The sequence below is a fragment of the Oncorhynchus nerka genome, linkage group LG19 (genome assembly GCF_034236695.1).
Source record: "Oncorhynchus nerka isolate Pitt River linkage group LG19, Oner_Uvic_2.0, whole genome shotgun sequence".
In the NCBI taxonomy this organism is placed as follows: Eukaryota; Metazoa; Chordata; class Actinopteri; order Salmoniformes; family Salmonidae; genus Oncorhynchus; species Oncorhynchus nerka.
In genome coordinates, this window is record NC_088414.1 from 28489764 (window position 1) to 28516792 (window position 27029).

A 27029-nucleotide genomic window follows, 5' to 3' on the forward strand; every position below is an offset into this window, starting at 1 on the left:
TTCACAGATGAAAGCAGGTTCACACTGAGCACGTGACAGACGTGACAGAGTCTGGAGACGCCGTGGAGAACGTTCTGCTGCCTGCAACATCCTCCAGCATGGCCGGTTTGGCGGTGGGTCAGTCATGGTGTGCGGTGGCATTTCTTTGGGGGGCCGCACAGCCCTCCATGTGCTCGCCAGAGGTAGTCTGAGATGAGATCCTCAGACCCCTTGTGAGACCATATGCTGGTGCGGTTGGCACTGGGTTCCTCCTAATGCAATACAATGCTAGACCTCATGTGGCTGGAGTGTGTCAGCAGTTCCTACAAGAGGAAGGCATTGATGCTATGGACTGGCCCGCCCGTTCCCCAGACCTGAATCCAATTGAGCACATCTGGGACATCATGTCTCGCTCCATCCACCAATGTAACGTTGCACCACAGACTGTCCAGGAGTTGGCGGATGCTTTAGTCCAGGTCTGGGAGGAGATCCCTCATGAGACCATCCACCACCTCATCAGGAGCATGCCCAGGCGTTGTAGGGAGGTCATACAGGCACGTGGAGGCCACACACACTACTGAGCCTCATTTTGACTTGTTTTAAGGACATTACATCAAAGTTGGATCAGCCTGTAGTGTGGTTTTCCACTTTAATTTTGAGTGTGACTCCAAATCCAGACCTCCATGGGTTGATACATTTGATTTCCATTGATCAGTTTTGTGTGATTTTGCTGTCAGCACATTCAACTATGTAAAGAAAAAAGTATTTAATAAGAATATTTCATTCATTCAGATCTAGGATATGTTATTTTAGTGTTCCCTTAATTTTTTTGAGCAGTGTATAATTCCACAATGACACATAATTTAGGTGAACAAGAACATTGCACCCTAGACGATTACATCCAAGTTTGCATACTATAGCATGTACCATTACATTTTTACCCCACTCTCTTCCCTGGCCCAAATAGAGAAATGGCATCCCCACAAATGAAGCTACAATTCTGACCCTGGGACCTCCATTGATTGTGTTTGGTATTGACAACAGAGGCTGAGGGAGATCCGGTCGGCGTGGGGAATACTGTTTCTCCTGGGTCTGTGGTGTGATCTCTAACTGCGGCTCAGTGAAGCGGCCGCCATATCGAACAAGGCCAAACACCCCATTTTTGTCGATACAAACACAGGGCTGACTGAGGCACAGGAGGGAGAGTTAGGGAGGGAGTGCCCTGTTGACACACCGGTGGACCTGTAGAGCTGCACAGTTCATGGTTCTGAAACAATCCCTCTGTAGAACAGTTATGTGGCTTAACCTGTCTGTTGCACACAAACACATTTGTCATGTAAGGAACAATTAGGATCAGACACACCAGAGACTGTCCGCCTAATATTGTTCTGCTGGATTTCACTGTATTCAAGTTTAACCAAGTGTTAGGGATATTCCATTTAGTAAAAAATCTTATGAGGATGTAATTTCTTTCAGAAGTATTTCTTTGCAAAGAGATTTTAACCATTCAATCTACCCATTGGGCACACCACGTCATTTCATTGTGGAAATGTGGGTAAATTTTGGTTGAGACATTGACCAATGAGATTTCAACATTTAATCACCCACTCAAAAAGACAGCCAGAAGTTTGTTGAATTCCCAATGTGTTATCAGTATGATTTCAACCATCTAAAAGAAACCAAATAACAATGGAAAAACAATGTCTGATTTTTGGTTTAGTTGTCATCTAAATGTGTTATCACTCCTGCACTTTCAGCCATTTAAAAGCACAACAAATTTCAAATGGGAATACAATGTCAGATATTTTGTATTAATACAACAACTCAATGTGTTATCACTGTGCTTCATCTCATATCACAACCAAATCACCTCAATTGTAGTTGAGATCCATTAAAAATACATTGTGCAACTGATCAATGGCTGTTTGAGATTCTGCAAAGATATTTATATTGGGAAGATCGCCACAGACCTGTGACATCGACATATCCTTAGTGGAGAGGGAGAAAAGCTTAAAGTTCTTTATTGTGTACATCACTGACAACCTGAATGGTCCATCCACTACAGCATCTCTTCAACCTAGGGGCTTGGCCCCTAAGACCATCACAAACATCTCTAGACGCACCATTGAGATCCTCCTGTAGGGCTGTGTGATGCGGTCAGCCCAACGCATCACCGGGGGGACACCGTCTGCCCTCTAGGACATCTACAGCACCCGAGCCACGGCCTGTTCACCCCACTACCATCTAGACGGCGGAGACAGTATAGGGGCATCAAAGCTGGGACTGAGAGACTGAAAAACAGCTTATATCTCCAGGCCATCAGACTGTGTCACCACTAGACCGGCCTCTGCCCAGTACCATGCCCTGAACTTTAGTCACTCTTACTAGCTGGCTACCGCCCATTACTCAGCCCTGTGACTTAGAGACTGCTGTCCTATGTATATAGTATATAATATAATATAATATTGAACACTGGTCACTTTACTGTTTACATACTGTTTTACTCACCTAATAAATAAATATATATATATCATCCTTCGGAAAGTATTCAGATACCTTGACTTTTTCCACATTTTGTTAGGTCACAGACTTATTCTAAAATCTATTTCATATATATTTTTTCTTATCAATCGACACACAATACCTCATAATGACAAAGCAAAAACTTTTTTTTTTGTTTAGTTATAAAAATAAAAAACTTAAATATCACATTTACATAAGTATTCAGACCCTTTATTCAGTACTTTGTTGAAGCACCTTTGTCAGTGATTACAGCCTCGAGTCTTCTTGTGTATGACGCTACAAGTTTGGCACACCTGTATTTGGTGAGTTTCTCCAAAGCTCTGTCAGGTTGGATGTGGGAGCGTCGCTGCACAGCTATTTTCAGGTCTCTCCAGAGACGTTAGATCGGGTTCAAGTCCGGGCTCTGGCTGAGCCACTCAAGGACATTCAGAGACTTGTCCCGATGCCATTCCTGCGTTTTCTTAGCTGTGTGCTTAGAGTCGTTGTCCTGTTGGAAGGTGAACCTTCGCCCCAGTCAGGTCCTGAGCGCTCTGGAGTGGGTTTTCATCAAAGATCTCTCTGTACTTTGCTCTGTTCCTCTGCTCTGTACTCTGCTCCTGACTAGTCTCCCAGTAACTGCTGCTGAAAAGAATTCCCACAGCATGATGCTGCCACCACATGCTTCACCTTAGGGATGGTGCCAGGTTTCCTCCAGACGTGACACTTGGCATTCAAGCCAAAGAGATCAATCTTGGCTTCCGTCTGGCCACCCTACCATAAAGGCCTGATTGGTGGAGTGCTGCAGAGATGGTTGTCCTTCTGGAAGGTTCTCCCTTCTCCACAGAGGAACTCAGGAGCTCTTTCATAGTGACCATCAGCTTCTTGGTCACCCCCCTGACCAAGGTCCTTCTCCCCCGATTCGTCAGTTTGGCCTGGCGGCCAGCTCTAGGAGGAGTCTTGGTGGTTCCAAACTTCCTCCATTTAAGAATGATGGAGGCCACTGTGTTCTTGGGGACCTTCAATGCTGCAGAAATGTTTTGGTACACTTCCCCAGATCTGTGCCTTGACACAATCCTGTCTCAGAGCTCTACGGACAATTCCTTCGACCTCATGGCTAGGTTTTAGCTCTGACATGCACTGTCAACTGTGGGACCTTATATATACAGGTATGCCTTTCCAAATCATGTCCAATTAATTGACTTTACCACAGGTGGACTCCAATCAAGTTGTAGAAACATCAAGGATGATCAATGGAAACATGATGCACCTGAGCTCAGTTTCGAGTCTCATAGTAAAGGATCTGAATAATTGTGTAAATAAGGTGTATCTGTTTTTTATATTTTATACATTTGCAAACTATTCTAAAAACTTGTTTTCGCTTTGCCATTATGGGAAATCTTCTGATGAGGAAAAACTTTTATTTAATCCTTTTTAGAAAAAGGCTGTAACGTAACAAAATGTGGAAAAAGGGGTCAGAATACTATCCGAATGCCCTGTAACTACTGCTGTACACACCTTTTCTATTCATATACTGTCTATAATGTCTATACCTACCATTATACACATATATTTATATTCTGGACTCTGACATTACTCTTTCTAATATTTTTGTTTTTGTGTTTTGCATGTATTTTTTTGTATAGTTGTTATTACTTCATTGTTGGAGCTAGGAACATAAGCATTTCGCTACACCTGCGATAACTGCCCCCAAAAATCTGCTAAATACAGTATGTGTACGCGACCAATAAAATGGGGTTTGATTGATTTCGATTTTGTTATCTTGAACATGCACATTTTCTATGATTACATAATAAGACTTTATAGTACAGTAACCTCAAAAAACGGATAGATTGGATGGTACGATAGCCTTAACTTTAGGCTATTTATTGTATTACAAAATCATATTGAATTGTGTTAGGTTGACAATGCAACATAATATCAACATTTAAAGGAGATGTATCTAATGCTTGGATAGTTTAATCTTGTCACGCCCTGGTCATAGAGAGTCTTTAATTCTCTATTTTCGTTAGGCCAAGGTGTGACTAGGGTGGGCATTCTATATTCATTTTCTATGTTTTGTATTTCTTTGTTGTTTGGCCGGGTGTGGTTCTCAATCAGAGGCAGTCTATCGTTGTCTCTGATTGAGAACCATACTTAGGTAACTTTTTCCCACATGGGTTTTGTGGGTAGTTGATTTCTGTTTAGTGTTTTTCACCTTTCAGGACTGTTTCGGTTATTCCCGTTGTTATTTTTGTGTTTCAGTGTTCAGTTTAATAAAAATCATGAACATGTACCACGCCGCATCTTGGTCCTCTCCTTCCAACAGCCGTTACAAATCTGAGCTACTGACAATCTTATTCTTTAACTTTTCTTTTTGGGTTCAGTTGGAAACATGAATCCAACATATAATTTGATAACTTGTTAATAGGCTGTATTGCAAAAGTGATTTTGAATTATGTTTTGTTGTCAACGCAACCAAATATCAACATTTTAAGAGATGTATCTTTTTTTTTCCAGTTTGACAACAAATGAATAATTAATATGTTGGATACACATCTCCATCTCAACCAAAAATCTAAGTTAAAGGATATGACTAAAACAAACAAATCAAACTTTAAATGCACTTTAAATAAAGTTTGATTGATTTAGTCCTATTCTTTAACTTGGATTTCTGGTTGTAATGGAGACGTGAATCCAACATATTCATATTCAACATATTATGAACTTGAAGATTCAATTTGACATCAACCAAAGCTTGAAACACAAGGCCTATATGTATTGTCTATTTTAGGTGAACTCTGGGTTGAATTGAAACAATAGCTGTTGATGACTTATATATATATAGGCCTAAATAGTCTCATTGGTGATATATGACTTCATTTGCTCTGTTAAACATACCCTTTGGAATGACTTCGATAGCAACAGTGAATCTACTTAGTTATTATGCAACTTTTCAGTTAAGTTAGGAACCAATATACACAGGCAGTTAGGAAAGCAAAGGCTAGCTAGCCAAATGCTCTTAAATGCAAGTAAAACTAAATTCGTGCTCTTCAACCGATCGCTGCCCACACCTGCCCGCCATCCAGCATCACTACTCTGGACGGTTCTGACTTAGAATATGTGGACAACTACAAATAACTAGGTGTTTGGTTAGACTGTAAACTCTCCTTCCAGACTCACATTAAGCATCTCCAATCCCAAATTAAATCTAGAATCGGCTTCCTATTTCGCAACAAAGCATCCTTCACTCATGCTGCCAAACAAACCCTCGTAAAACTGACTATCCTCCTGATCCTCGACTTCGGCGATGTAATTTACAAAATAGCCTCCAACACTCTACTCAGCAAATTGGATGTAGTGCTATCACAGTGCCATCTGTTTTGTCACCAAAGCCCCATATACTACCCACCACTGCAACCTGTATGCTCTCGTTGGCTGGCCCTCGCTTCATATTCGTCGCCAAACCCACTGGCTCCAGGTCATCTATAAGTCTCTGCTAGGTAAAGCCCCGGCTTATCTCAGCTCACTGGTCACCATAGCAGCACCCACCCATAGCACGCGCTCCAGCAGGTATATTTCACCTTTTTTCTGATAGTGGATATAACGTTAAAGATCTGACATTGTTTTAAAGGTATGAATTCAACATATTTTATACAAGGTTTGTCTATGCTGAAAATTGGTTACCATGATGACAATTCTGTGGTCGAAATTTCAACCTCAAAACAACAGTATGTTGATGACTTTTTGCAAAAACCAATGTATTTTCCACATAGATTCCACGTCACAATATGTTGACAAATTCTGTTGAAACAACGTTGATTCCACCTATTCGTGCCTAGTGGGTCTTACCACTTTGTTTTGACGAAATCAGAGATTGTGATCTACAGTGATATGGGTCAGAGGTCAAGTATCTCATATCCTGTCTCTCTCCAGACCAGGAGGAGCCTGCTCATCTGTGACAGCCTCTCATTTCCTGTTATAGCAGCCTCGCATCACTCAATGGATTGACCATGCATGATGTGCTTCACTTGTTGTCTGCAGTGGTACTAGTAGGGAATCGATACCAAATATTGTTGTTGTTTGCTGCTACAGGATGAGTGTCACAGGACAGAAATAGAATTGAGTGACAATTTTTTTTTAAAATGATATTGCACACTGCCATAATGTGGAGTGCATTTCACATTTTGTTGCTGATCATGCCAACAAGAAGCCTCGAATGATTCTTTCCAGAGGAGAAATAGTCTGTGGCTACTGGCTGGTGCTGTCATATGTCCTATACATCTTCAGGGTTAGAAAGCTCTTTACATTACATCAGTCCAAGTCAAATAGCCTCTCCAATTCCAGGGCAAGAGACAGTATACTATCCATCCGCCCATATGAAGCCATACATCCCATCCCTCTCACAGATACACAAATATAAATAAACGGTCTCATCACGCACATATTCATTCTGGTCTCACATCAAACAATGATTTTGATTTCAACTGAAGACCTCTTGTCACAGTGGCCTACAGTGTATGTTCTAACCCATTTCTGGGACATTTTTGTTTTGTTTTTGGGGGGTGATGGGTGTCCTAATTCAAAGTGACACCTAGTGTTCGTGACACAGGAAGTTCAGTTACTGTGGCACGCTTGGGGCACAGTGGTTGCCTTGCATAGTTCACAATAGGCTCCTCTACTTCGCTCTATTATTTGGGACAAGTTGATCTGTGTAAGAGGGATGAATGGCCCTTCCACTTCATGTTTGCATGGTGTTTAGTCACAATCACAGTAATGGCCTCTGCAGTCATGAATGTGATTTCTCCCTCATGATGAAGTGGGTTGCCTGGGCTGTGACAGGGCATTTCTTAAACACAAGTGGGGAAGAGAGTTACTGAAGTTCGGATTTGCCAACTTTATGAATCAACGAAAGTGTTTACTTGAATTCTTGTAGAGCTTACTGTTGACGCTGTCCTCACAGATTGCCATAGAGCGAGTGAAGTCAACATGTTGATTGAGCTGTTATTTATATTTTTACTGCCACCAGAGAATAAATAGACACACACACACACACATAAGACATACACACACCAACCAAGGTTTCAGATGTTGGACTTTAATGTGGTCCTTGATTAATCATGGTACCTGGGAGGCACATTTGGATCCTTTTCAGCAGGATAAACCAAACAACTGTGAGTTCCTCTATGCTTGGTAGTGACAGCGTGACAAAAACTCATTTTCTTTCATGCATGGAGCCACTTAAGTGAAATGTTTAAAGGCTCAGTGCAGTCAAAAACATGATTGTCCTGTATTTTTTGTATATTTCCACACTATGTGAAACTGTGAAAATTCTGATAATATCCATTTAATGTAAGAGCTGTTTGAAAACATCGCCTGGAATTGGTACCTGTTTTTGTGGGATGGAGTTTTGGCCTTCCTGGTGGTAAATTAGTGAATAGACCAATAAGAAAGAGAGTTCCAAACCTCTGCCAAAAACAGCTAGTTTTCAGTTGTATCCCCCTCCCCACTCCGACCACTCCCAGACAGTCCTAACAAAATTCTTGCTTGAGAAATTGCTCTTTGCTAAGAAGCTACAATATTTTTGTTTCTTTTTGACCATTTTAATTGAAAACAATCACTTTAAGGTACTTAATTGTTACCTAGAAATTATTTGATATTGAGATGGATTTTTTTTTAAACAGATGCTTCACATATTTCAAAAAGGAGACTCATGACACCACATCCCAAGGGTAGATTCATTCATTTCAGCTTAGCTCAACACAGCTCACTGCAACAAAAGGCAACTGTCTGCAGCCCAACTGAAGTTACAAGAGCCTGTCTGGGCACCAGTGTTATCTTCCGTCCAGACGACCACAAGTGAACCAAGCAGCCACATTTCAACTCATCTGACTGAACACACATAGGCACCTTTCCTGCATTTCTGGCCCAAACACAATTCACCAAACTGGGGAAGTTTGTCAAGCAGAAAGGCTTGCCTGGAGGAGCATGGGCCAGGGTTCAGGGCTGGGACCAGAGAGACATACTCCTGAACAAAAACAAGGGGAAGTGTCACGGCTCACTCATCCTCTCACTGTCGTGTTCTATCAGGGGAGCTGCTGCTGGTGTGTCTGAAGGGTTCACCTGTTCATCTTCTCTCTCATATCTCATTTTATATACACTACATGACCAAAAGTATGTGGACAACTACTCATTGAAAATCTCATTCCAAAATCATGGGCATTAATATGGAGTTGGTCCTCCCTTTGCTGCGTGGACAGACTCCACTCTCTGGGAAGAACAGTGCTGTGGGGACTTGCTTCCATTCAGCCACAAGCATTAGTGAGGTCGGGCACTGATGTTGGGCGATTAGGCCTGGCTTGCAGTCGGCGTTCCAATTAATCCCAAAGGTGTTTGATGGGGTTGAGGCCAGGGCTCTCTGCAGGCCACTCAAGTTCTTCCACACTGATCTTGACTAATCATTTCTGTATGGACCTCGCTTTGTACATCGGGACATTGTTATGCTGAAACAGGAAAGGGCCTTCCCCAAACTGTTGCCACAAAGTTGAAAGCACAGAATCATCTAGAACGTCATTGTATGTTGTAGCGTTAAGATTTCCCTTCACCTGAACTAAGGAGCCTAGTCCGAACCATGAAAAACAGCCCCAGACCATTATTCCTCCTCCACCAAACTTTATAGTTGGCACTATGCATTGGGGCAAATAGCATTCTCCTGGCATCCGCCAAACCCAGATTCGACTGCCAGATGGTGATGCGTGATTCATCACTCCAGAGAAAGCATTTCCACTGCTCCAGAGTCCAATGGCAGTGAGCTTTACACCGCTCCAGACGAAGTTTGGCATTGACCATGATGATCTTAGGCTTGTGTGAGGCTGCTTGGCCATGGAAACCCATTTCATGAAGCGCCCGACGAACAGTTCTTGTGCTGATACTAGAGGCAGTTAGGAACTCGGTTCTGAGTGTTGCAACCAAGGATAGCCGATTTTTACACATTACGTGCTTCAGCACTCAATGGTCCAATTCAGTGAGCTTGTGTGGCCTACCACTTCGTGGCTAAGCCGTTGTTGCTCCTAGACGTTTCCACTTCACAATAACGGCACTTACATTTGACTGGGGCAGCAAAAATATTACGAACTGACTTGTTGGAAAGGTGACATCCTATGATGGTGCCACGTTGAAAGTCACTGAGCTCTTCAGTAAGGTCATTCTACTGCCAATGTTTGTCCATGGAGATTCCATGACTGTGTGCTCAATTTTATACACCTGTCACTAACGGGTGTGGCTGAAATAGCCTCCACATATTTTTGTATATATAGTGTACTTCCATCTAGAAAATAGAAGTCATGAAATGGTTTACTGGAACTCTGCGGTTCTGTGATCAATGTACCTCTCCAACCCCAAGGCTGTGAATGATGGACAATAAAACTAGCATAGAGGAAAATAGTAGATTGGCTCAGTATACAGTGCCTTCGCAAATTATTCAGACCCCTTGACTTTTTCCATATTTTGTTAGGTTACAGCCCAATTCTAAAATTGATTAAATAGTTGTTTTCCCCTCATCAATCTACACCACATTTTAAAAAAAATACCACATAATGACAAATAATCAGACCAGAGAATCTTGTTTCTCATGGTCCGAGAGTCTTTTAACTCTAAATGGGCTGTCATGTGCCTTTTTCTGAGGAGTGGCATCCGTCTGGCCACTCTACCATAAAGGCCTGATTGGTGGGGTGCTGCAGAGATGGTTGTCCTTCTGGAAGATTCTCCCATCTCCACAGAGGAACTCTATAGCTCTATCAGAGTGATCATCAGGTTCTTGGTCACCACCCTTACCAAGGCCCTTATCTCACGATTGCTCAGTTTGGCCCGGCGGCCAGCTCTAGGAAGAGTCTTGGAGGTTGGAATAAAACCATGTGGGTCAATGGGTCTCATAAGAAACCAGTGGTCTGACGATCTCTGGGAGTGAGTGCCCCGTCACCATGGTTCAGGCCTGGGAAATGCAATCCCATTTTAGTATTCACTTCGACTCCTCACCTATACAACCAGCACGGGTGGATGTAACTACCACATTCATCTTTTTTTATTTTCATGTATGCTGTGATTTACGACATCACAGGTTGTTATTAAATGTAAATAAGTAAATTAAAAAAGGGGGGAGCCGACACTGCTGCTGGTTGCCCACGGTATGCAACAAACTGCTTCAGATCTTAACTAAGAGCGGAGAACCATTTGTGTAATGGAAATAATACATCTCAGACAAAATCTAAGACGTAAATACTCTTAGACCTTATAGAGTGGGATTGGGAACCAGAAAAAAAGATGAAGGTCCTCGTGGTAGAGGTGGTGATAGAAATACTAAGATTGTTAGAGAGCTCTTCAGGCCATGAGCTGGAACTATAAATATCAGGAACCAAACAATGACAAAAGAACATGGGTTAACAGTAGTATTTTATCTATGTTTCCAAGTTATTTTTTTGTTCAAGAGCATAAATGTTCCTGTTATATTCAGCCATTTGTAGTATGTTTATTTTAGGCAAGTGTAAAGCATGTAGAGTTATGTTAGTGAGTTACGTCCTTCAATATAATTATACTCCGATGAGTTCTGCCTATAACAAAATCTCTTGCATAGTTTGTTTTGTTTCGGTATGTTGCATTGGAAGTGGCTAATATTGTGTTGATTCTATAACAATTGCCACAGTAAAGGGGAACGTTGATAGTGTTAACAGAGAACTGTGGTCATCAAATTTTTCTGAGTCAAGATCACTTTCTGAATCAAAATGGAAGCCGAGATCTACCGCCCCAATTTAAAAAAAAGTGACTTAAAAAACGTACGCCTATGCAACATGAACCAATTAAAAACAGTACAGCAACGAGGTTTGTGCAGTAAGCTATCGGCATAATACATTATCACCGCATATTAGCTTTGCTTGAATTGCCCTGCCAATACATTGTTGTTCGGGGCATTTTTTAAAATTATATTTCAACATTTCAGGTAGGCTATATGATCACACCAGTAAAAGATCTGTTGTTGCATTACTTGAGGCACGGCTGAGTGAGTATACATTTAAATCATTTGCTTTTTATTCTACTGGGCTGTTGGTGCCTGCATCTGAAGGTCAATTTCAGCGGACTCTCAACATCCCTCCGCTCTCCCTTTCATCTACTGAGGAAGACCAAAAAGGGACATCGTCTTTCAGCTGATGGAAAAACTCGAGTCGCACCGCATTATTTCTGCCTCATGCACAAATTCATGTTACTCCTATGAACAGAGAAAGTTAAATATTCCTCAATATTAAAAAAAGACCCAAACCGCTAATAATAACAACAACACAAGCCTATATATAGATACACTTTCCTACTCATTCATTACTACTGCAGTGCTTGTTGTAGCGCTGAGTGGAAATAGGAAGAAAGTGAATTCTATGGCTTATGAAAGAGTTGAATACAAAATGTTGACAGTGCTGAGTAAGAACTTAAACATGAACTCAGTCATAAAAACAGCGGCTCTTTGCTGTATTCTTTGACAGTCTCTCTCTAGTCATGGTTTTAAACGTTTTGAAATCTCAGTATCAACTTTGCTGTAGATTTATTTTATGCCTGCTACGTTAACGCAGACAAGGTAATCTGAGCCTTCCGATTGGCCAGTGTTAGGCTTATAGTGCACTTGATTTGCTCTCTGGGAAGGCAGAGTTTGTACCTTCAGACTCATGAAATGGTTTAAAATGGTAAAAGTCACCTACCCGGTGCGCAGGGCAGCTGAATCGGGTGCACCTACTGCCAACAGCCAGAGACAAAAAAAATAAAAATAGGAACAGAAATCTTTATCGTTGGGTTTTTTACAGAAATGTTTGACGATTGACTAGGAATGAATGCATTGCAGATAGCGATCGACCTGTTGGTTGGTGACCACTGCTCTAAAAAGTTCTCTGTGGTCTGATATTTCTTTGCTGGGCTACTGTGCATGTGCTCAGTTTACAGGGAAAATTGTTTTTAGTTTCATATCCCTATATAAAAACAGCAAAAAAGTTCAAATGATTGAGTGACAGGTTGGTGGAAAATCTGTATATTCGCTGTGTTGTGTTAGCACAATGGACAGAGCATACCACAGTGTGTGTATGGGGGCTATGGAAAGCCACTGGGGCACAGAGTTTACGTTAGCCGGGAATTGCTGACTTTTGGCATATAAAATAAATGAAAAGCCGATAAATAAAATTGTAGCCGGGCAAATTGTCCAGAGCAGGTCTGCTGCTGAGGAGAGAGAGAAAGCAGAGAGGAGCCTTGGCCTAGGCTACTGTTGATTGCGTAGATGGAGGGCTTTTTCATTGAAGTAAAACGGAAATTAGAGAGTATGACTACAGTGAAAAGCCTATAAGGCAGGTCTTCAGACTGCAACCATTTAGTTGCATTTTGCAACCCTTTTACACCTGGCTGTAGGAGTTAAAAAATGTCTTGGTTGTGTCGGTGTGGGCTGCACATTCGTTTAGTTTGTTTGACGAATGCATTCACATAGGGTAATTCGCCTGTTACAAACGGCCTATCTATCCTGTAGACTATATTCATTAACAAAACGGCCTTGCTTTAGTGTGTAGCACAGTGGAGATTGGCATGAAATCGTCACTCAATGATCTCTAAGCCTTTGCATTTGAACTTTGTTTGTTGTATAGTGTGATATAAGCAGAATTACATTTAATTACAATGCATGAACTCCCCAAAAATGTGACCCATCTCCGATTTCAACTGCCCCCTTAGTCACTTTATCTTGGTGCCGGGTCTGCATGGGATAGGTAAAGTTAATTTTAATCTAAGCTGCTAGTGGCTTCTGGTTTTCACATAGGCACTTTAGGAGCCGTGTGTGTGTGTGTGTTTAGGAGCTTTAGGAGCAGTGTGTGTGTGCATGCAGAGGAGTGTCTGATCGGCCCCTGTCTATTTCAGAGATAGTCATTAAGCACTGTCACTATCTGGTGCGTGACTGTTCATCTGAAGCCAGAAATGCACCTGTGTGCCAGCCTCCCGATACTCCCTGTTGTAGCTCTAGACCTGTTGTGTCCCATCATGGGCTGGTCTTCCACCACAGCTCCCATTCCCTACCCTGCCCTCCCTACACTCTCTGATTCATAGAGCCTTGCAGTTCACACTCCATTCCTCTCTTCCCACTCAATAAAAAGTGCCCTTCTGCCAGAAGTAATAAACACAGAAATTATGGGAAGGGATCTGCTATGATGGCGGTGGAAAGTCACTTTCTCTATATCTTCACATCCTCCACAACCAGAGGTGCTTAATAATAATAGTGTCACTAGTCCATAGGACTAATCAGATGGTTGAGTCCGATTTTGTCGCTTTTATTCTGGTGTAAAGCTACTGTTTGAGAGTACACACAACCTACATGTGCTAAACATACAGGATCTAGTAAGAAATCGTTTTTAAATGTGTTAAGTTATGTGATGAAAATTCAGTCCTGCATGTCATGTGAGCAGCAGAAAAGACCCTTGATGTGTAAACAGTAAGTAGGCTTGCACTGCCCCCTTGTGGAAATACCATTGTCATATCATTTTTTTAAATCGAGGACCACTATTCTCTGGTGATGTTCATCATCATCATAATTATTATCAACACCATCAACATAATTTCCATTGTAGGGACCATAGAAATCTAAAAACAAGATACCTTTATGCAAATTACATGTTTGTTTTTTTGTGTACAGGGGCTCTTTTAAAAGTTACACTCACCTCCACTTCTCCCTCCTGTCCATTGTCACCTCTAAAACTAAGAATTGATGAGGAATCTACCTGCATGTGTTTTGCACTGCTGGATTTCCACAAGATGAAGCTTCAGTAATAGTGGTGAATATTTGGTTTTAAATTATATATTTCATATGGACATTTCTATTTGTTGTATTGTAGCATATTTGCAGATGTTTTTCCTCTAGTTTCTAGGGCTTTTTTAAACAATTGGAAGTGCTTAGGGAGAAAGGCCTCTTTTTCCAGCACCATCAAATGGGCTATGACAATGCATTTATTTCCATCCACAGAGCGAATTACAGCTGATGCGTATTATTATTAGCTCAGCTTTATCTTGACCTTTCCATCAAACCACTGCCATATGCTTGAGTCCTTGGGGGATGGAAAGATATGCTGTCTACTGTAAATGGGATGATGTCATGACCACTGGTCTCACACAAGGATTCCAAAGCAATAACAGATTGAGAGAAAAAAAAAGAAGATAAACAAACCTTTGAAAACTGTATTCATCAGTCCAAAAAATATGTTGATGTGCCCTAGAGGAAGACACGTAACCCTAATTTCTAAAGTTTGCTAGAGAGCATTTGGATGATCCAGAAGAAGATTGGGAGAATGTCATATGGTCAGATGAAACCAAAATATAACTTGCATCCAAAGAACACCATACCTACTGTGAAGCATGGGGGTGGAAACATCATGCTTTGGGGCTGTTTTTCTGCAAAGGGACCAGGACGACTGATCCGTGTAAAGGAAAGAATGAATGGGGCCATGTATCGTGAGATTTTGAGTGAAAACCTCCTTCCATCAGCAAGGGCATTGAAGATGAAACGTGGCTGGGTCTTTCAGCATGACAATGGTCCCCAACACAGCGCCCGGGCAACGAAGGAGTGGCTTCGTAAGAAGCATTTCAAGGTCCTGGAGTGGCCTAGCCAGTCTCCAGATCTCAACACCATAGAAAATCTTTGGGAGGGAGTTAAAAGTCTGTGTTGCCCAGCAACAGCCCCAAAACATCACTGCTCTAGAGGAGATCTGCATGGAGGAATGGGCCAAAATACCAGCAACAGTGTGTGAAAACCTTGTGAAGACTTACAGAAAATGTTTGACCTCTGTCATTGCCAACAAAGGGTATATAACAAAGTATTGAGATACATTTTTGTTATTGACCAAATACTTATTTTCCACCATAATTTGCAAATAAATTCATTAAAAATCCTACAATGTGATTTTCTGGATTTGTTTCCTTCTCATTTTGTCTGTCATAGTTGAAGTGTACCAATGATGAAAATTACAGGCCTCTCATCTTTTTAAGTGGGAGAACTTGCACAATTGGTGGCTGACTAAATACGTTTTTGCCCCACTGTATAAGCACCCACTAAATTATTCTTATAAAATATCCAACCTGAAAAGCATTCAACCCTCACCAACTGGGGTCAATACAATTGAAATTATTGCTTGGAAGAGGCCCACTGAAAGAAATGCAAATTAATGTTCCCCTCTGCAATAAATTGCAAGAACAGTAATTTAATAAATCTACCAGAAATTAGCCTGATGAACTTTTTTTAAATGCATCATTTGTGGCAATGGTAGCGTATGACACGTGAAACAGCATTCCCTCTGTGGCATGTTAAAAAGTCATCTGAAAGGTTTGACGGTGGATGACTTCAGTCATGTATCTATTCTGAAACAATACAGTATATTACAGTTCTATATAACCTTGGGCGGGCTGAGGCAGAAGTCACTATGAATTACAGCAGTTCCGGGTCGGCAGTTTATAATAATCAACTTGTCACCCAACCTCCATTTCCCAAGAATCATGGTTTCCCCTTCCCTCCATCTCTATACTGGAGTCTCGGATGCACAGTGAACGATGCAGGCAATGCCATCCCACATTACACATTAGCAATGCTATGACGCGCAGTGAACCACCATCCACAGAGAATCACTGATGAGAGCATCTGTGTATTGGGATGTTGATGAAAATGTGATTACACAAGGCCAAGTGAGAATACAGCACATAATATTCACTTCAGTTATCTGCCAAGTCCAACCTCAGTACCTTTTAACCATGCATTTGTTTGTATTTCTGAGATGAGGAAACCTTGTATCTCTGGAGAACAATGCCTCGACATGGAGGAATAACATAGAACATTTGAGAATGATTGAGGCTGTAACGAGGATGATTGTTATTGTGATAGTGATTAGGATGACAGTCAAAGCATTTAGATTGGCAGATTTCAAGTCAGCTCTAGAGGCATTACAGCTCATTTATAGGCCTTAATACTGTCTACACCATCTGCCATGCATGACGCCTTGTGCTTGTCACAGATTTTTGGTTGGTATTACTGCTAACAGGGCCCCCTACAGTTCCTCTCACAATGCAACTCTTTCACCTCACTAAAGGCTATTTCAACATCGTGAGGTATCATTGAATAAGACCATAATGAAGATATGTCTCTCAGGAAATTGCTTTCCCTCTGCTCATGTGAATGCAGCAGCACCATGACAGACAGAATACTGAACCACTCCAGCAGATGGGCAGAGCTGTTCCTATAGCAACTCTCAGAGATGGTCAGATCTTTTCAAAGCATCAAAAAAAGAACATCTCTCCATCATTTCTATTGTACACACAAAACCAGGCCGGTGAGAGCCGTTGGTAGTTTGCAGAATTATTCCTGCACTAAAAATAAAATGTATGTAGATGTTTGAAATATGACTCTGAAAGCCAGTCATTTTTAAATGACTGCTCACCCAATTTGAGCTGCATACATCTGCATGTGAATGTGGTGTAGCCTAGATTTGGAACTGGTATGGCTTCATTCAACTGACACTAATACTGTAGACAGTGAGTCATCAAAAAAAAAAATGTGAGACTGGGGGGGGGGGGTTAATCCCTCAAACAGAACCCATACAAGCATGACAAGGCACACGATGACTAAGCAACTGACTACTAAATAAGATCAAATTAATACACCAAAATACAGATATAAAATGACATAAGAAACATAATTTAGCTAACAATGCCGTATTAACCAAACAGATATCCTAACTCTTCCACCACCCCTCCTTCATATGAAATAGTTCATTACAAATTGCCCCTACTAATGCCATTCTATCAGAATGAGAACCAACACATTCTGAGGTTATCCGACCAAAAGCCTCACATAGAACTCCAACTCTGCAGGAGCTGAGTGGGTTAATGTTTTGGAATAGAAATACAGTGCATTCGGAAAGAATTCATACTCCTTGACATTTTACACATTTTGTTACGTTACAGCCTTATTATAACATTTATGAAATAGTTTTTTTGCTTCATCAATCTACACACAATACCCCATAATGACAAAGCAAAAAACTGTTTAGACATTTTAGCAAATAAAAAGCTTGACATTTTAGTACTTTTTTGGTTACTACATGATTCCATGTGTTATTTACTAGTTTTGATGAGATCTTCACTATTATTCTACCAAGTAGAAAATAGTCAAAATAAAGAAAAACCCTAGAATGAGAAGGTATGTGCAAACTTTTGACTGGTACTCTAAGTATTCAGACCCTTCACTCAGTACTTTGTTGAAGCACCGTCTGCAGCAACTACAGCCTAGAGTCTTCTTGGGTACACTACAAGCTTGGCACATCTGTATTTGGGGAGTTTACCCCATTCTTCTCTGCAGCACCTCTTAAGCTCTCTCAGGTTGGAAGGGGGCGTCGCTGCATAGCTATTTTCAGGTCTCTCCAGAGATGTTCGATCGGGTTCAAGTTCAGGCTTTGGCTGGGCCACTCAGAGACATTCAGAGACTTACCCAAAGCCACTCCTGCGTTGTCTTGGCTGTGTACTTAGGGTCATTGACGTGTTGGAAGGTGAATCTTCGCCCCAGTTTGAGGTCCTGAGCAAGTTTTCATCAAGGATCAGTTAACAAATTCTTATTTTACAATGACGGCCTACCCCAGCCAACCCCTCACCTAACCCAGACGACACTGGGCCAATTGTGCACCTCCATATCTTTCCCTCGGTCCTGACTAGTCTCCCAGTCCCCTGCCGCTGAAAAACATCCCCACAGCAAGAAAAATATTTATTTAATACATTTTAGAATAAGGTTGTAACATAACAAAATGTGGAAAAAGTAGTCTGAATACTTCCCAAATGCACTGTACATTTCCATAAACTCATGAAAACATTCATAACTACAAGTAATCAGAGTGAATGAGTCATCTCCTTTGACACCTAAGAGCACAAATAAAGAAGCATGAAACATAAAAAAAAATATTTAATAAGCAAATACCTGGATATACTGTGTCACATTTAAAGAAATTAGCAAATCACATGGGGACATCCTTTCATAACATAAATAGAAGTTTATGAAAATTTAAAAACGCATCCAATACTCAGTGCCAAGGAAAAAACGTGACAATGTCTCAAAAATACAGTAGTGTTTATTAGTAAACAGAACAAGACCTAACAGGAAACAGCGGCATTGGGAAGCAAAGACAAGCGCTCAGAGCAAAAAACTTTGTTACGATGGAGAAAGATTCAAGTAGATGGTGGTTCAAATTCCACGCTCACAGATCACTTAGCCATGATGAGATTCCCTTAGTCACTTGTCCTCGTGTGAGAAGATTTACGGCACTGCAAAAACAGAAGTCTTTTCCTTACCTTTCTCTCTCACATGGTTGCCAGCTCCTGAGTTAGTCTCTCCTTCTCCAGCTGCAGCTCAATGACGCTCTGTCTGTTCTGCTCCAAACGGTCCTCCAGCCACTGCAGCAGGGGACCACTCACAGCAGACATCTGACTGCACAGGTTCTTAGTGAACACTGAAACACACACACACACACAACACACACACACACACACACACACACACACACACACACGTCAGGTGGAGAAAGCAGTCCAGACACATGCACCGTCTGTGATATTAATGTGCATGCTGATACAATCAAATATCAGTTGTCAACAAATACATGACACCAACCTGAGCCATTGTGTATCTTCGTGATCGGATCCAGGTGAGTTAAGCTGCAAAAGGAATGAAATACTACAATTATTCCATTACCAATGAGCAATACACAATGAGCTTCCCTGTGACCTGTGTGTGCAGCAAGACAATTTTGTATATTATGGTAGACAAAGGGGAAATGTGTTCAGCGTGGCAGAGGCAATTGCAGGGGGGCTCAAAACACACCAAAAAGAGGTACCAGGGAGCTCCTCCCTCACTGGCTTCACCCGCTCATGTGACGGGCAATAGCCTGGTACAACCCAGGCCAGTTTAATCAAATACATTCAATGCATCACTAGTTTCAATCAAGACTCCACCCCTTTTATTGTCTTCCTGAGAACTTCCACAGGCTTTCGAACAAAACGTCAGAAGCCTGGGGTGCGTTCAGTACGACAGAACAGTGTTGAAGGTTCAATTCAATGGAACTGTACTAAACAACCAGTTGATGAATGACGTGATTATGGTGTCCCAGAGGGCAATTATGCATAGCGTGCTGCAGGAGTTTTGCGATCTCAAAATGGTCACCACCATATTGATCAGGCCACAGCGCACCACAGCCACCAAACGTACCTTCAACGTACCTGTTGAAGAACGATGTGTACCGTTGTGTGTTTCCTGGAAACCTGACATTGAATTCTACGTCAGTCAGAAATGTGCGTTTGACACAGTAAATCTTCCGCTCACGACTTCTACTAGCCAGAATGTTGAAAAAAAAAATACATTTTTGACAGATTTTACCGGTTGTCCGTACGGTCGGTCCTTTTGGAGGTAGTAATGTGAGACATATCTACAGTAAAGTATAATCAAACTTTGTCACACCTTACTGTGAAATGCTTACTTAACCAACAGTGCAGTTTAAGAAAATATTTACCAAATAAACTAAAGTAACAAAATAACGAGGCTATATACAGGGTGTACGGGGTAATTGTGCGGGGATATCAACTTGTCAAAGCCCTGGTAGTGCTTTCAGATCTCTAGCAACTGAAGCATGCGCACAACAACCATGTCAACACGTGCACGAGCTCAGAAATTATGGATGTGTCTCGTGCATGTAGTCTTTTCTTGTGCACATGCTGCAGGTGATAGAAATCGGAACACACTACCAGCGCTTTGAAAAGTTGATGCAATTATACTCTCCTGTGGATACATAGTCTCACATTCCTACCGCCAATATGACCAACCGCACAGACAACTGGTAAAGTACATTCAAATAGAACTTTATTCTACATTCTGACTTGTAGAGGTTGCGAGAAAAAACTTTCCTGATTCAAACGCTCATTTCTGCCCAACGTAGAATTCAATGTGATTCAACATTAGGTTTCCATGCAACATTTTGGCAAAACGTATCGTTCAGTACAGTCACAACAAAGCAAACGTTGAACCAAAATAAACGCACCCCCTGGGCTTGCGAGGCTACATACCTGTGAATCTTTCTGTAGGTATCCTGCTCTTCCTGGCAGAGGATTCTTGGGAGCTCCACTGCTGATTCAAGGCACACTTTCCCAATGGCCTCATGCGGGACCACATGAATTGGGATCTCGATTCTCTCGTACCTTTATCAACACAGATCAGGTATGCAATTCAGTATTTGTGCCGATATTGTCAAATGGCTTATTTTTTGGGGACAACTGCTCTGAGAAGGACTGAATCAACTGAATATTCCTCTAATTAGTAGTCGTGAGGGAGAAAAGATAACGAGAATCTAATAACACCTCATTTTGTTTAACAGAGAGTTGGATAGGGTATTAATTTCACTGCAAACAGTGGTTTCTAAACAGGGGCACACTTACTCAGAGCCTTTCTGGGCTTGTACAGACTGGAAGCAGGTGTAGAGAACTCGACCAGTCTAAGAGAAAATGATCATTGAATTCATTCAATGCCCCTTTGTATATCAAAATGACTTTCTATATTTCAAATTGCTGTCATTTAAACCCTACTTTTGTGTTCTTATCCTCAATGAAACAGGAGAATATCAGCCCAACAAAGCCCTGGTCCATCATTTGGTACATGGCCTGTGTCCTTACATCTGTTGTAGAAAATGAATGACGCAGACACACCAACTGAAACAGTTTGCCATGACAGTGAAAACTAAAGTTGTGGAACTGATGTGGTAGAGGGGTGCTCTGGTTCTTACCCACATGTGATGGCCACACAGTGATGTGGGGGTGAGAGTGGTACCAACCAACTACACGCATCGGCCGTCCAGTCATATCAGCCAACCTGTAGCTCTTACTAAGGAAACGGATTACCAAAAATAATACAATGGCTGTGTCCCCCAGGAATCCTATGAAACCTCCACCGGTCACACTGACATTTGTGACATCCATGACACTGACTTTGTCACACTGATCTCCTGCAAGACACCACCAGAAGACAGAGATTTGTTTTTTCATGAATGAGACGTTGCACAAAGGATATCTCAGCTTCGGTAGCAGCTGAAGATAGCTGCTCAGGCGAGATTTCCACGCGATCCTTCCTCTTGTCTGAGCGTCGCAGAATAATAACAGAGTGAATGTGGACGATGCGGTTGGTGTCCACCTGTGTAAACAAACCAGATGACTTAGAAAGCAGAACACTTAGTATACTTAGTAGGGTTGTTAGCGAATCAATTAAATGTGTCACTATACCAAGTTGGAGACATATGCCAACTGAAAATATAAATGCAACAAGGGATACACATGTATGCATGTAGTCTGATTAATCAGGATGGAATACAGAATTAAAGATTGTACATACCAAGTGTGTATTACAGCCTGATTAATCATACTAGAATGTATGTAACGTTTTCTATTTATCGCGCTAGTAACACAAGCATTTCGCTGCATCTGCTAAAAACACCTGCTCAACGTGTACGCGACCAATAAACTGATTGATAAAGTTATATAGCTAAATTGCTAGGAAACGTAACTTTACCTCTCCGATGCAGAGTCCCATTACTTCCTCCTTCTCGGTACTTAATGCATGATTCATGCAAACCAAAAAGGCATCTGATTCGAGGTGAACTGCGCTCACTGCCATGTTATAGGACTAGCTAGCTATTTATCAAACTCCACAAACTAGAGTTAACTATCTACTTCCTTATCAAAGCGTGTGTTACATCAATAACAGTACGGTTTTGCAAGGAGGCGGATTATTCCATGGGTGAATCTCAAGTGTCAACTCTTCGCGTCCTCTCTCCTTCAAACCTATTGGACGAGACGACCATAGGGGCGGGACCAGTAGATTTCTCATCCAATGGGTTTTGAGAAGGAGGCGAGGACGCGAGAAGGCTGCAATCGAGATCTCCCCATGTGGTCCTAGCTACATAAGTGTGCCAAAGTATTTTAACTCTTAGCCCTCAAAATCTTACATTTTTCATACAGTCGTGCGTTTTCCACAAACATAAAATACATTTATAGACATCACAAAATAATATTGTTATAATTATCTGCAGTTTAATCAGCAAAGTCCATAGGGCAGCCAATCCAGTCGGACGACATTTGGTAAACACCCGGGATTCCGGGGACGTTTGTATCGCTCTTGAAAAACGAACAGGTATACAATCATGACAGTTCAGTATCGTAGGCTAATTGCAATGTACAGGTGGTTAATCGTTTATGCTGATTGTCCAAGTAATCAAACTGTCTGTGTTTTCTTGATAGTGGTAAAATGCCACAGAAAGATCCTTGTCAGAAGCAAGCATGCGCAATTCAGAAGTGTTTACAAGGTGAGGGTTTTCCACAACATAATCTATTTCTGATTTCTAACGTGAATAGCTTTTGATATCTGATTGGGTTTCTTGTATTACACGCACTTAGCCCACTGTCTTTGTCTTCCAGCAAACAAGTACATAGAGAGCAGGTGCGAGGATGTAATAAGAGCTATGCGTATGTGCTGTGTGCACGCAGGCGAGAACTCCATCTGCTGCTCAGGGTTCGCCAGGGAACAAAGTTCTACAGAGCCTAAAATTCCAGGTGCATCCTGACCTGATTGTGGACACTGGACAACGGTCTTATTTGTAAATTGTACATAATGACAATGCTTCAAATGTAATAAAGTTGTTTATAATGACAGTAAATGATCCTACGGGGATGAAGTCCAGTGTTGTTCAAGTACTGTAGCCAGGGGTACAACTTCCACGGGGGGGGCATGACCCCCCTCACATTCTGAAATTGCATTTTTGTCCCCCTCAGTTTTCTCATTGCACTGTGATACAGCTCGGGTGTGCTTTAGGACCATGCAGATGCCTCAGAGCGGTCAGGCATATAGGACCAGCACTGGAGAGCTGAACAGAGGCAACTATTCTTTAGTTGACTGATTTAGCTGGCAATGTAACTGCTGTTTGACAGAAAATTATCTATATTCATAAACTGGGTGGTTCGAGCACTGAATGCTGATTGGCTGGCAGTGGTGGTATATTTAAGCAATAAGGCACCTTGGGGGTTTGTGGTATATGGCCAATATACCATGGCTAAGGGCTGTTCTTAGGCACGACACAGATTATAATAGCCTTGTTGCTATTATAAACTGGTTAGCAATGTAATTAGAGCAGTAAAAAATGTTTTGTCATACCTGTGGTATACTGTCTGATATACCACGGCTGTCAGCCAATCAGCATTCAGGGCTCGAGCCACCCAGTTTATAACAGACTATACCACGGGTATGACATTTATTTGTACTGCTCTAATTGAATTGGTAACCAGTTTATAATAGCAATACGGCACTTCGGGGGTTTGTGGTAAATGGCCAATTTACCACAGCTAAGGTCTGTATCCAGTGCTGAGCTAGTAGTGTAACTGACATTTTACGTTAGCTAATGTTTCACCCCCTCTCAAATTAAGTAAATGAAAAACTAGCAGCTAGCTAGTAGCTAAGTACCACAGTCAGTTCAGCTCTAGCTAGCCTCTAACTAGCTGTCAGGTAGCAGTATCTTAACAGCTGTCGTGTGTATGGAAATGTCTTGTAGCTTTTTTTATCACGTTTCAACAGAAGTACATTTGATGATGTACCATTAGCTAGCAGAGCTAGCCAAAAGAGCTAACGTTAGCTAGCTAGCTCATTAACTTTAGCGATTATTTTTGCCTCAATCACACGACCTGAATTAAACGATGAAACCAGCGGCCAAACGAATGAAGACTGATATTCTGACTTTTTTCAGCTCAATGTGAGTTCTTAGTCAGTATACCACTAAGGTTATTGATCTATCAGTTTCCCTAGCTAATTCCCTACTTTTCACTGACACGGTGTAAACATCTTTAGAGGCTTCACTGTCATGGTGCAGTCAGTACACAACTCATCATGTCTTAGCAGGATCAGATGGTGACAGATGTCTCTGCAGGGTCAGACAGCCAGGGAAGACCAATCTACGGAGGAGTTTAGGGACATTTTGCAGTATATTATAATCAATGAATGGATGCAAAGTTCCATCTTGAGTTGATAGGTAGGCTAGTCTGGGATCCGTGGTAATTTCAATTGTTGAACCATTGATTCTATTCATGTATAATATAAATGTTCACCAATACAATTCTTTGTCATGCCTCATCTGAGCAGGATCAGATGGTGATAGTGGTCTCGTCAGGCAGCCAGGGAAGACCAGTCTGATGGAGCGGAGGTGACTTTCTGCAGATACAACACTTTTTTCTGTGCCGCAAACACTGTAAAGAAAGAAGCTTCAAAGATTGAAACTATTTTAAGTCCGTCTGACAAACCAATAAAGCGTCGATAAGAGGCTTTTCCCGATGACAGAACTTGTCATACAGAAATGTGAGGAAGACCTGGGAGACACTTAATGAATGGATACAGATATGTTAGAATGCCCAGTCATGTTCATATAATCTCAGACATAAATGATTACAGTTTAAGACAATCCATAATGTACAATATGCCAGTGAAAATGAATATCATGCACTCAGAAATGTAATTATTCTGCTGGAGGTGTAACACAAAAGGGAACATATTTGCATATGTTATGTTCTTGTGAAGGCTTGCTGAATTCTGCCAAAGAATATGTTCGATCTCAACATGTCTATAGATTCTCCCTGTTTTTGTTTGCTTGGAAATGTTGATACTGGAGACATCAGAAAAAACTGTGTAACCTAGCATTTACAGTGGCTAAAAAATGCATTGCCATTAATTGGAAGGTTGGTTATCCTCCGACAATGGATGGAAGAAATGTCAAGTTATGTAGATAATCTTGTAATTAATCAAATCTATTTAAGAGTATACTATACTGTGCAACTTTCGCCATCACGGTTGACAACTCCATTGTGTCCTCCTCCCAGAGCGCTAAGAACCTTGGCGTGATCCTGGACAACACCCTGTCGTTCTCAACTAACATCAAGGCGGTGGCCCGTTCTTGTAGGTTCATGCTCTACAACATCCGCAGAGTACGACCCTGCCTCACACAGGAAGCAGCGCAGGTCCTAATCCAGGCACTTGTCATCTCCCGTCTGGATTACTGCAACTCGCTGTTGGCTGGGCTCCCTGCCTGTGCCATTAAACCCCTACAACTCATCCAGAACGCCGCAGCCCGTCTGGTGTTCAACCTTCCCAAGTTCTCTCACGTCACCCCGCTCCTCCGCTCTCTCCGCTGGCTTCCAGTTGAAGCTCGCATCCGCTACAAGACCATGGTGCTTGCCTACGGAGCTGTGAGGGGAACGGCACCTCAGTACCTCCAGGCTCTGATCAGGCCCTACACCCAAACAAGGGCACTGCGTTCATCCACCTCTGGCCTGCTCGCCTCCCTACCACTGAGGAAGTACAGTTCCCGCGCAGCCCAGTCAAAACTGTTCGCTGCTCTGGCCCCCCAATGGTGGAACAAACTCCCTCACGACGCCAGGACAGCGGAGTCAATCACCACCTTCCGGAGACACCTGAAACCCCACCTCTTTCAGGAATATCTAGGATAGGATAAAGTAATCCTTCTCACCCCCTTAAAAGATTTAGATGCACTATTGTAAAGTGGCTGTTCCACTGGATGTCTTAAGGTGAACGCACCAATTTGTAAGTCGCTCTGGATAAGAGCGTCTGCTAAATGACTTAAATGTAAATGTAAATGTTTCATAACGTCTGGATGCCTTATGGAAAACAGTACGACAAAAGGAGTCTATATAGAAAACATGCCCACGTCAGGGGAGATACCCATTTAGGCGCTGCTGGGCTGCTCAATCCTGGCCCTGGGTGTCTGCCGTACTATTGGTTAGCACTTTGGCCAAACACCTAAAAACAATAATGAATGTTTCACTAAGATCCTCAAGCGGAGTAGTGTGTTGAGTTGGGGTGCTGCAGGGTCGTGGACCCCTAGGGACAGGGTGACCCAGCTAAATTGTGTGCAAGTAAAAAAAGCTCTAGAGTACTATTAGGCCTATGAATTATATGGAGGGTGTACTGTTTGTGTGTTAATGTGTAGCTGTTTTTATAAAACTTTCCTTGAGACAAAACAACAAAAAGATGAGAAGAAAGTGTTGGGGGGAGAGTTTAGTTATCGGACATGCAGATGACTCAGGCAGGCTGGCTGAGATTTGATAATCAAAAGGCGTTGTACTTTATTTGTAAGAGTTGTTAATTTGTTAGGCTATTGATTAAATCACTTAAACATATTTAATGATCTCTTACCTAGCTTGATGACAGCATTTTTGCTTACTTTATGTTGTTCCAAATAGTGATGATGAAGGGCCATATTAAATTGTGTAGAAATGCAGGAAATTAGCTTGAGATGCCCCCCAAAAATGGGAGGGCCCCCAGACCCTCCACCAAGTTGTCCCCCCACTTCTAAAACAAAGTTTCACACCTTACTATAGCTGTATTTTCAGTGAAACGATGGCAAACAAAATCATTCTAAAAA

The 27029-nt window shown here is 41.8% G+C and overlaps 2 protein-coding genes across 5 annotated transcripts in view; one reads left to right on the forward strand and one right to left on the reverse strand.

The window, feature by feature from the left end:
* The window catches only part of LOC115101302 (lys-63-specific deubiquitinase BRCC36), a 44107-nt gene extending 21741 nt beyond the window's left edge, over positions 1–22366 (reverse strand). The window contains exons 1-8 of one of the 4 annotated variants that reach the window (XM_065004833.1): positions 22121–22366; positions 21625–21745; positions 21145–21428; positions 20998–21053; positions 20629–20760; positions 19184–19227; positions 18865–19022; positions 16373–18252 (exon numbers count right to left, since the gene is read on the reverse strand). In XM_065004833.1, the coding sequence (XP_064860905.1) occupies positions 18874–19022; positions 19184–19227; positions 20629–20760; positions 20998–21053; positions 21145–21428; positions 21625–21745; positions 22121–22225 (891 nt within the window). In that variant the 5' untranslated portion in view covers positions 22226–22366 and the 3' untranslated portion in view covers positions 16373–18252; positions 18865–18873. Of the gene's footprint in view, positions 1–16372; positions 18253–18626; positions 19023–19183; positions 19228–20628; positions 20761–20997; positions 21054–21144; positions 21429–21624; positions 21746–22120 lie in introns of those variants that run through there. The other 3 variants (XM_065004834.1, XM_065004832.1, XM_065004831.1) reach the window with 3 other exon arrangements.
* Positions 22367–22518: 152 nt separating this feature from the next.
* On the forward strand, positions 22519–23267 carry cmc4 (C-x(9)-C motif containing 4 homolog (S. cerevisiae)). Its single transcript, XM_029620679.2, has 3 exons — positions 22519–22741; positions 22849–22913; positions 23026–23267. The coding sequence occupies exons 2-3, from the start codon at positions 22856–22858 to the stop codon at positions 23169–23171; spliced, it is 204 nt and encodes a 67-aa protein (XP_029476539.1). The 5' UTR covers positions 22519–22741; positions 22849–22855; the 3' UTR covers positions 23172–23267.
* The last annotated feature ends 3762 nt before the right edge of the window (positions 23268–27029 follow it).

Bases quoted from the DNA above. Each gene is read 5' to 3' on its own strand.
- cmc4 (XM_029620679.2), top strand. From the start codon at position 22,856: ATGCCACAGAAAGATCCTTGTCAGAAGCAAGCATGCGCAATTCAGAAG. The intron at 22,914-23,025 runs GTGAGGGTTTTC...TTTGTCTTCCAG, and splicing joins AATTCAGAAGTGTTTACAAG to CAAACAAGTACATAGAGAGC.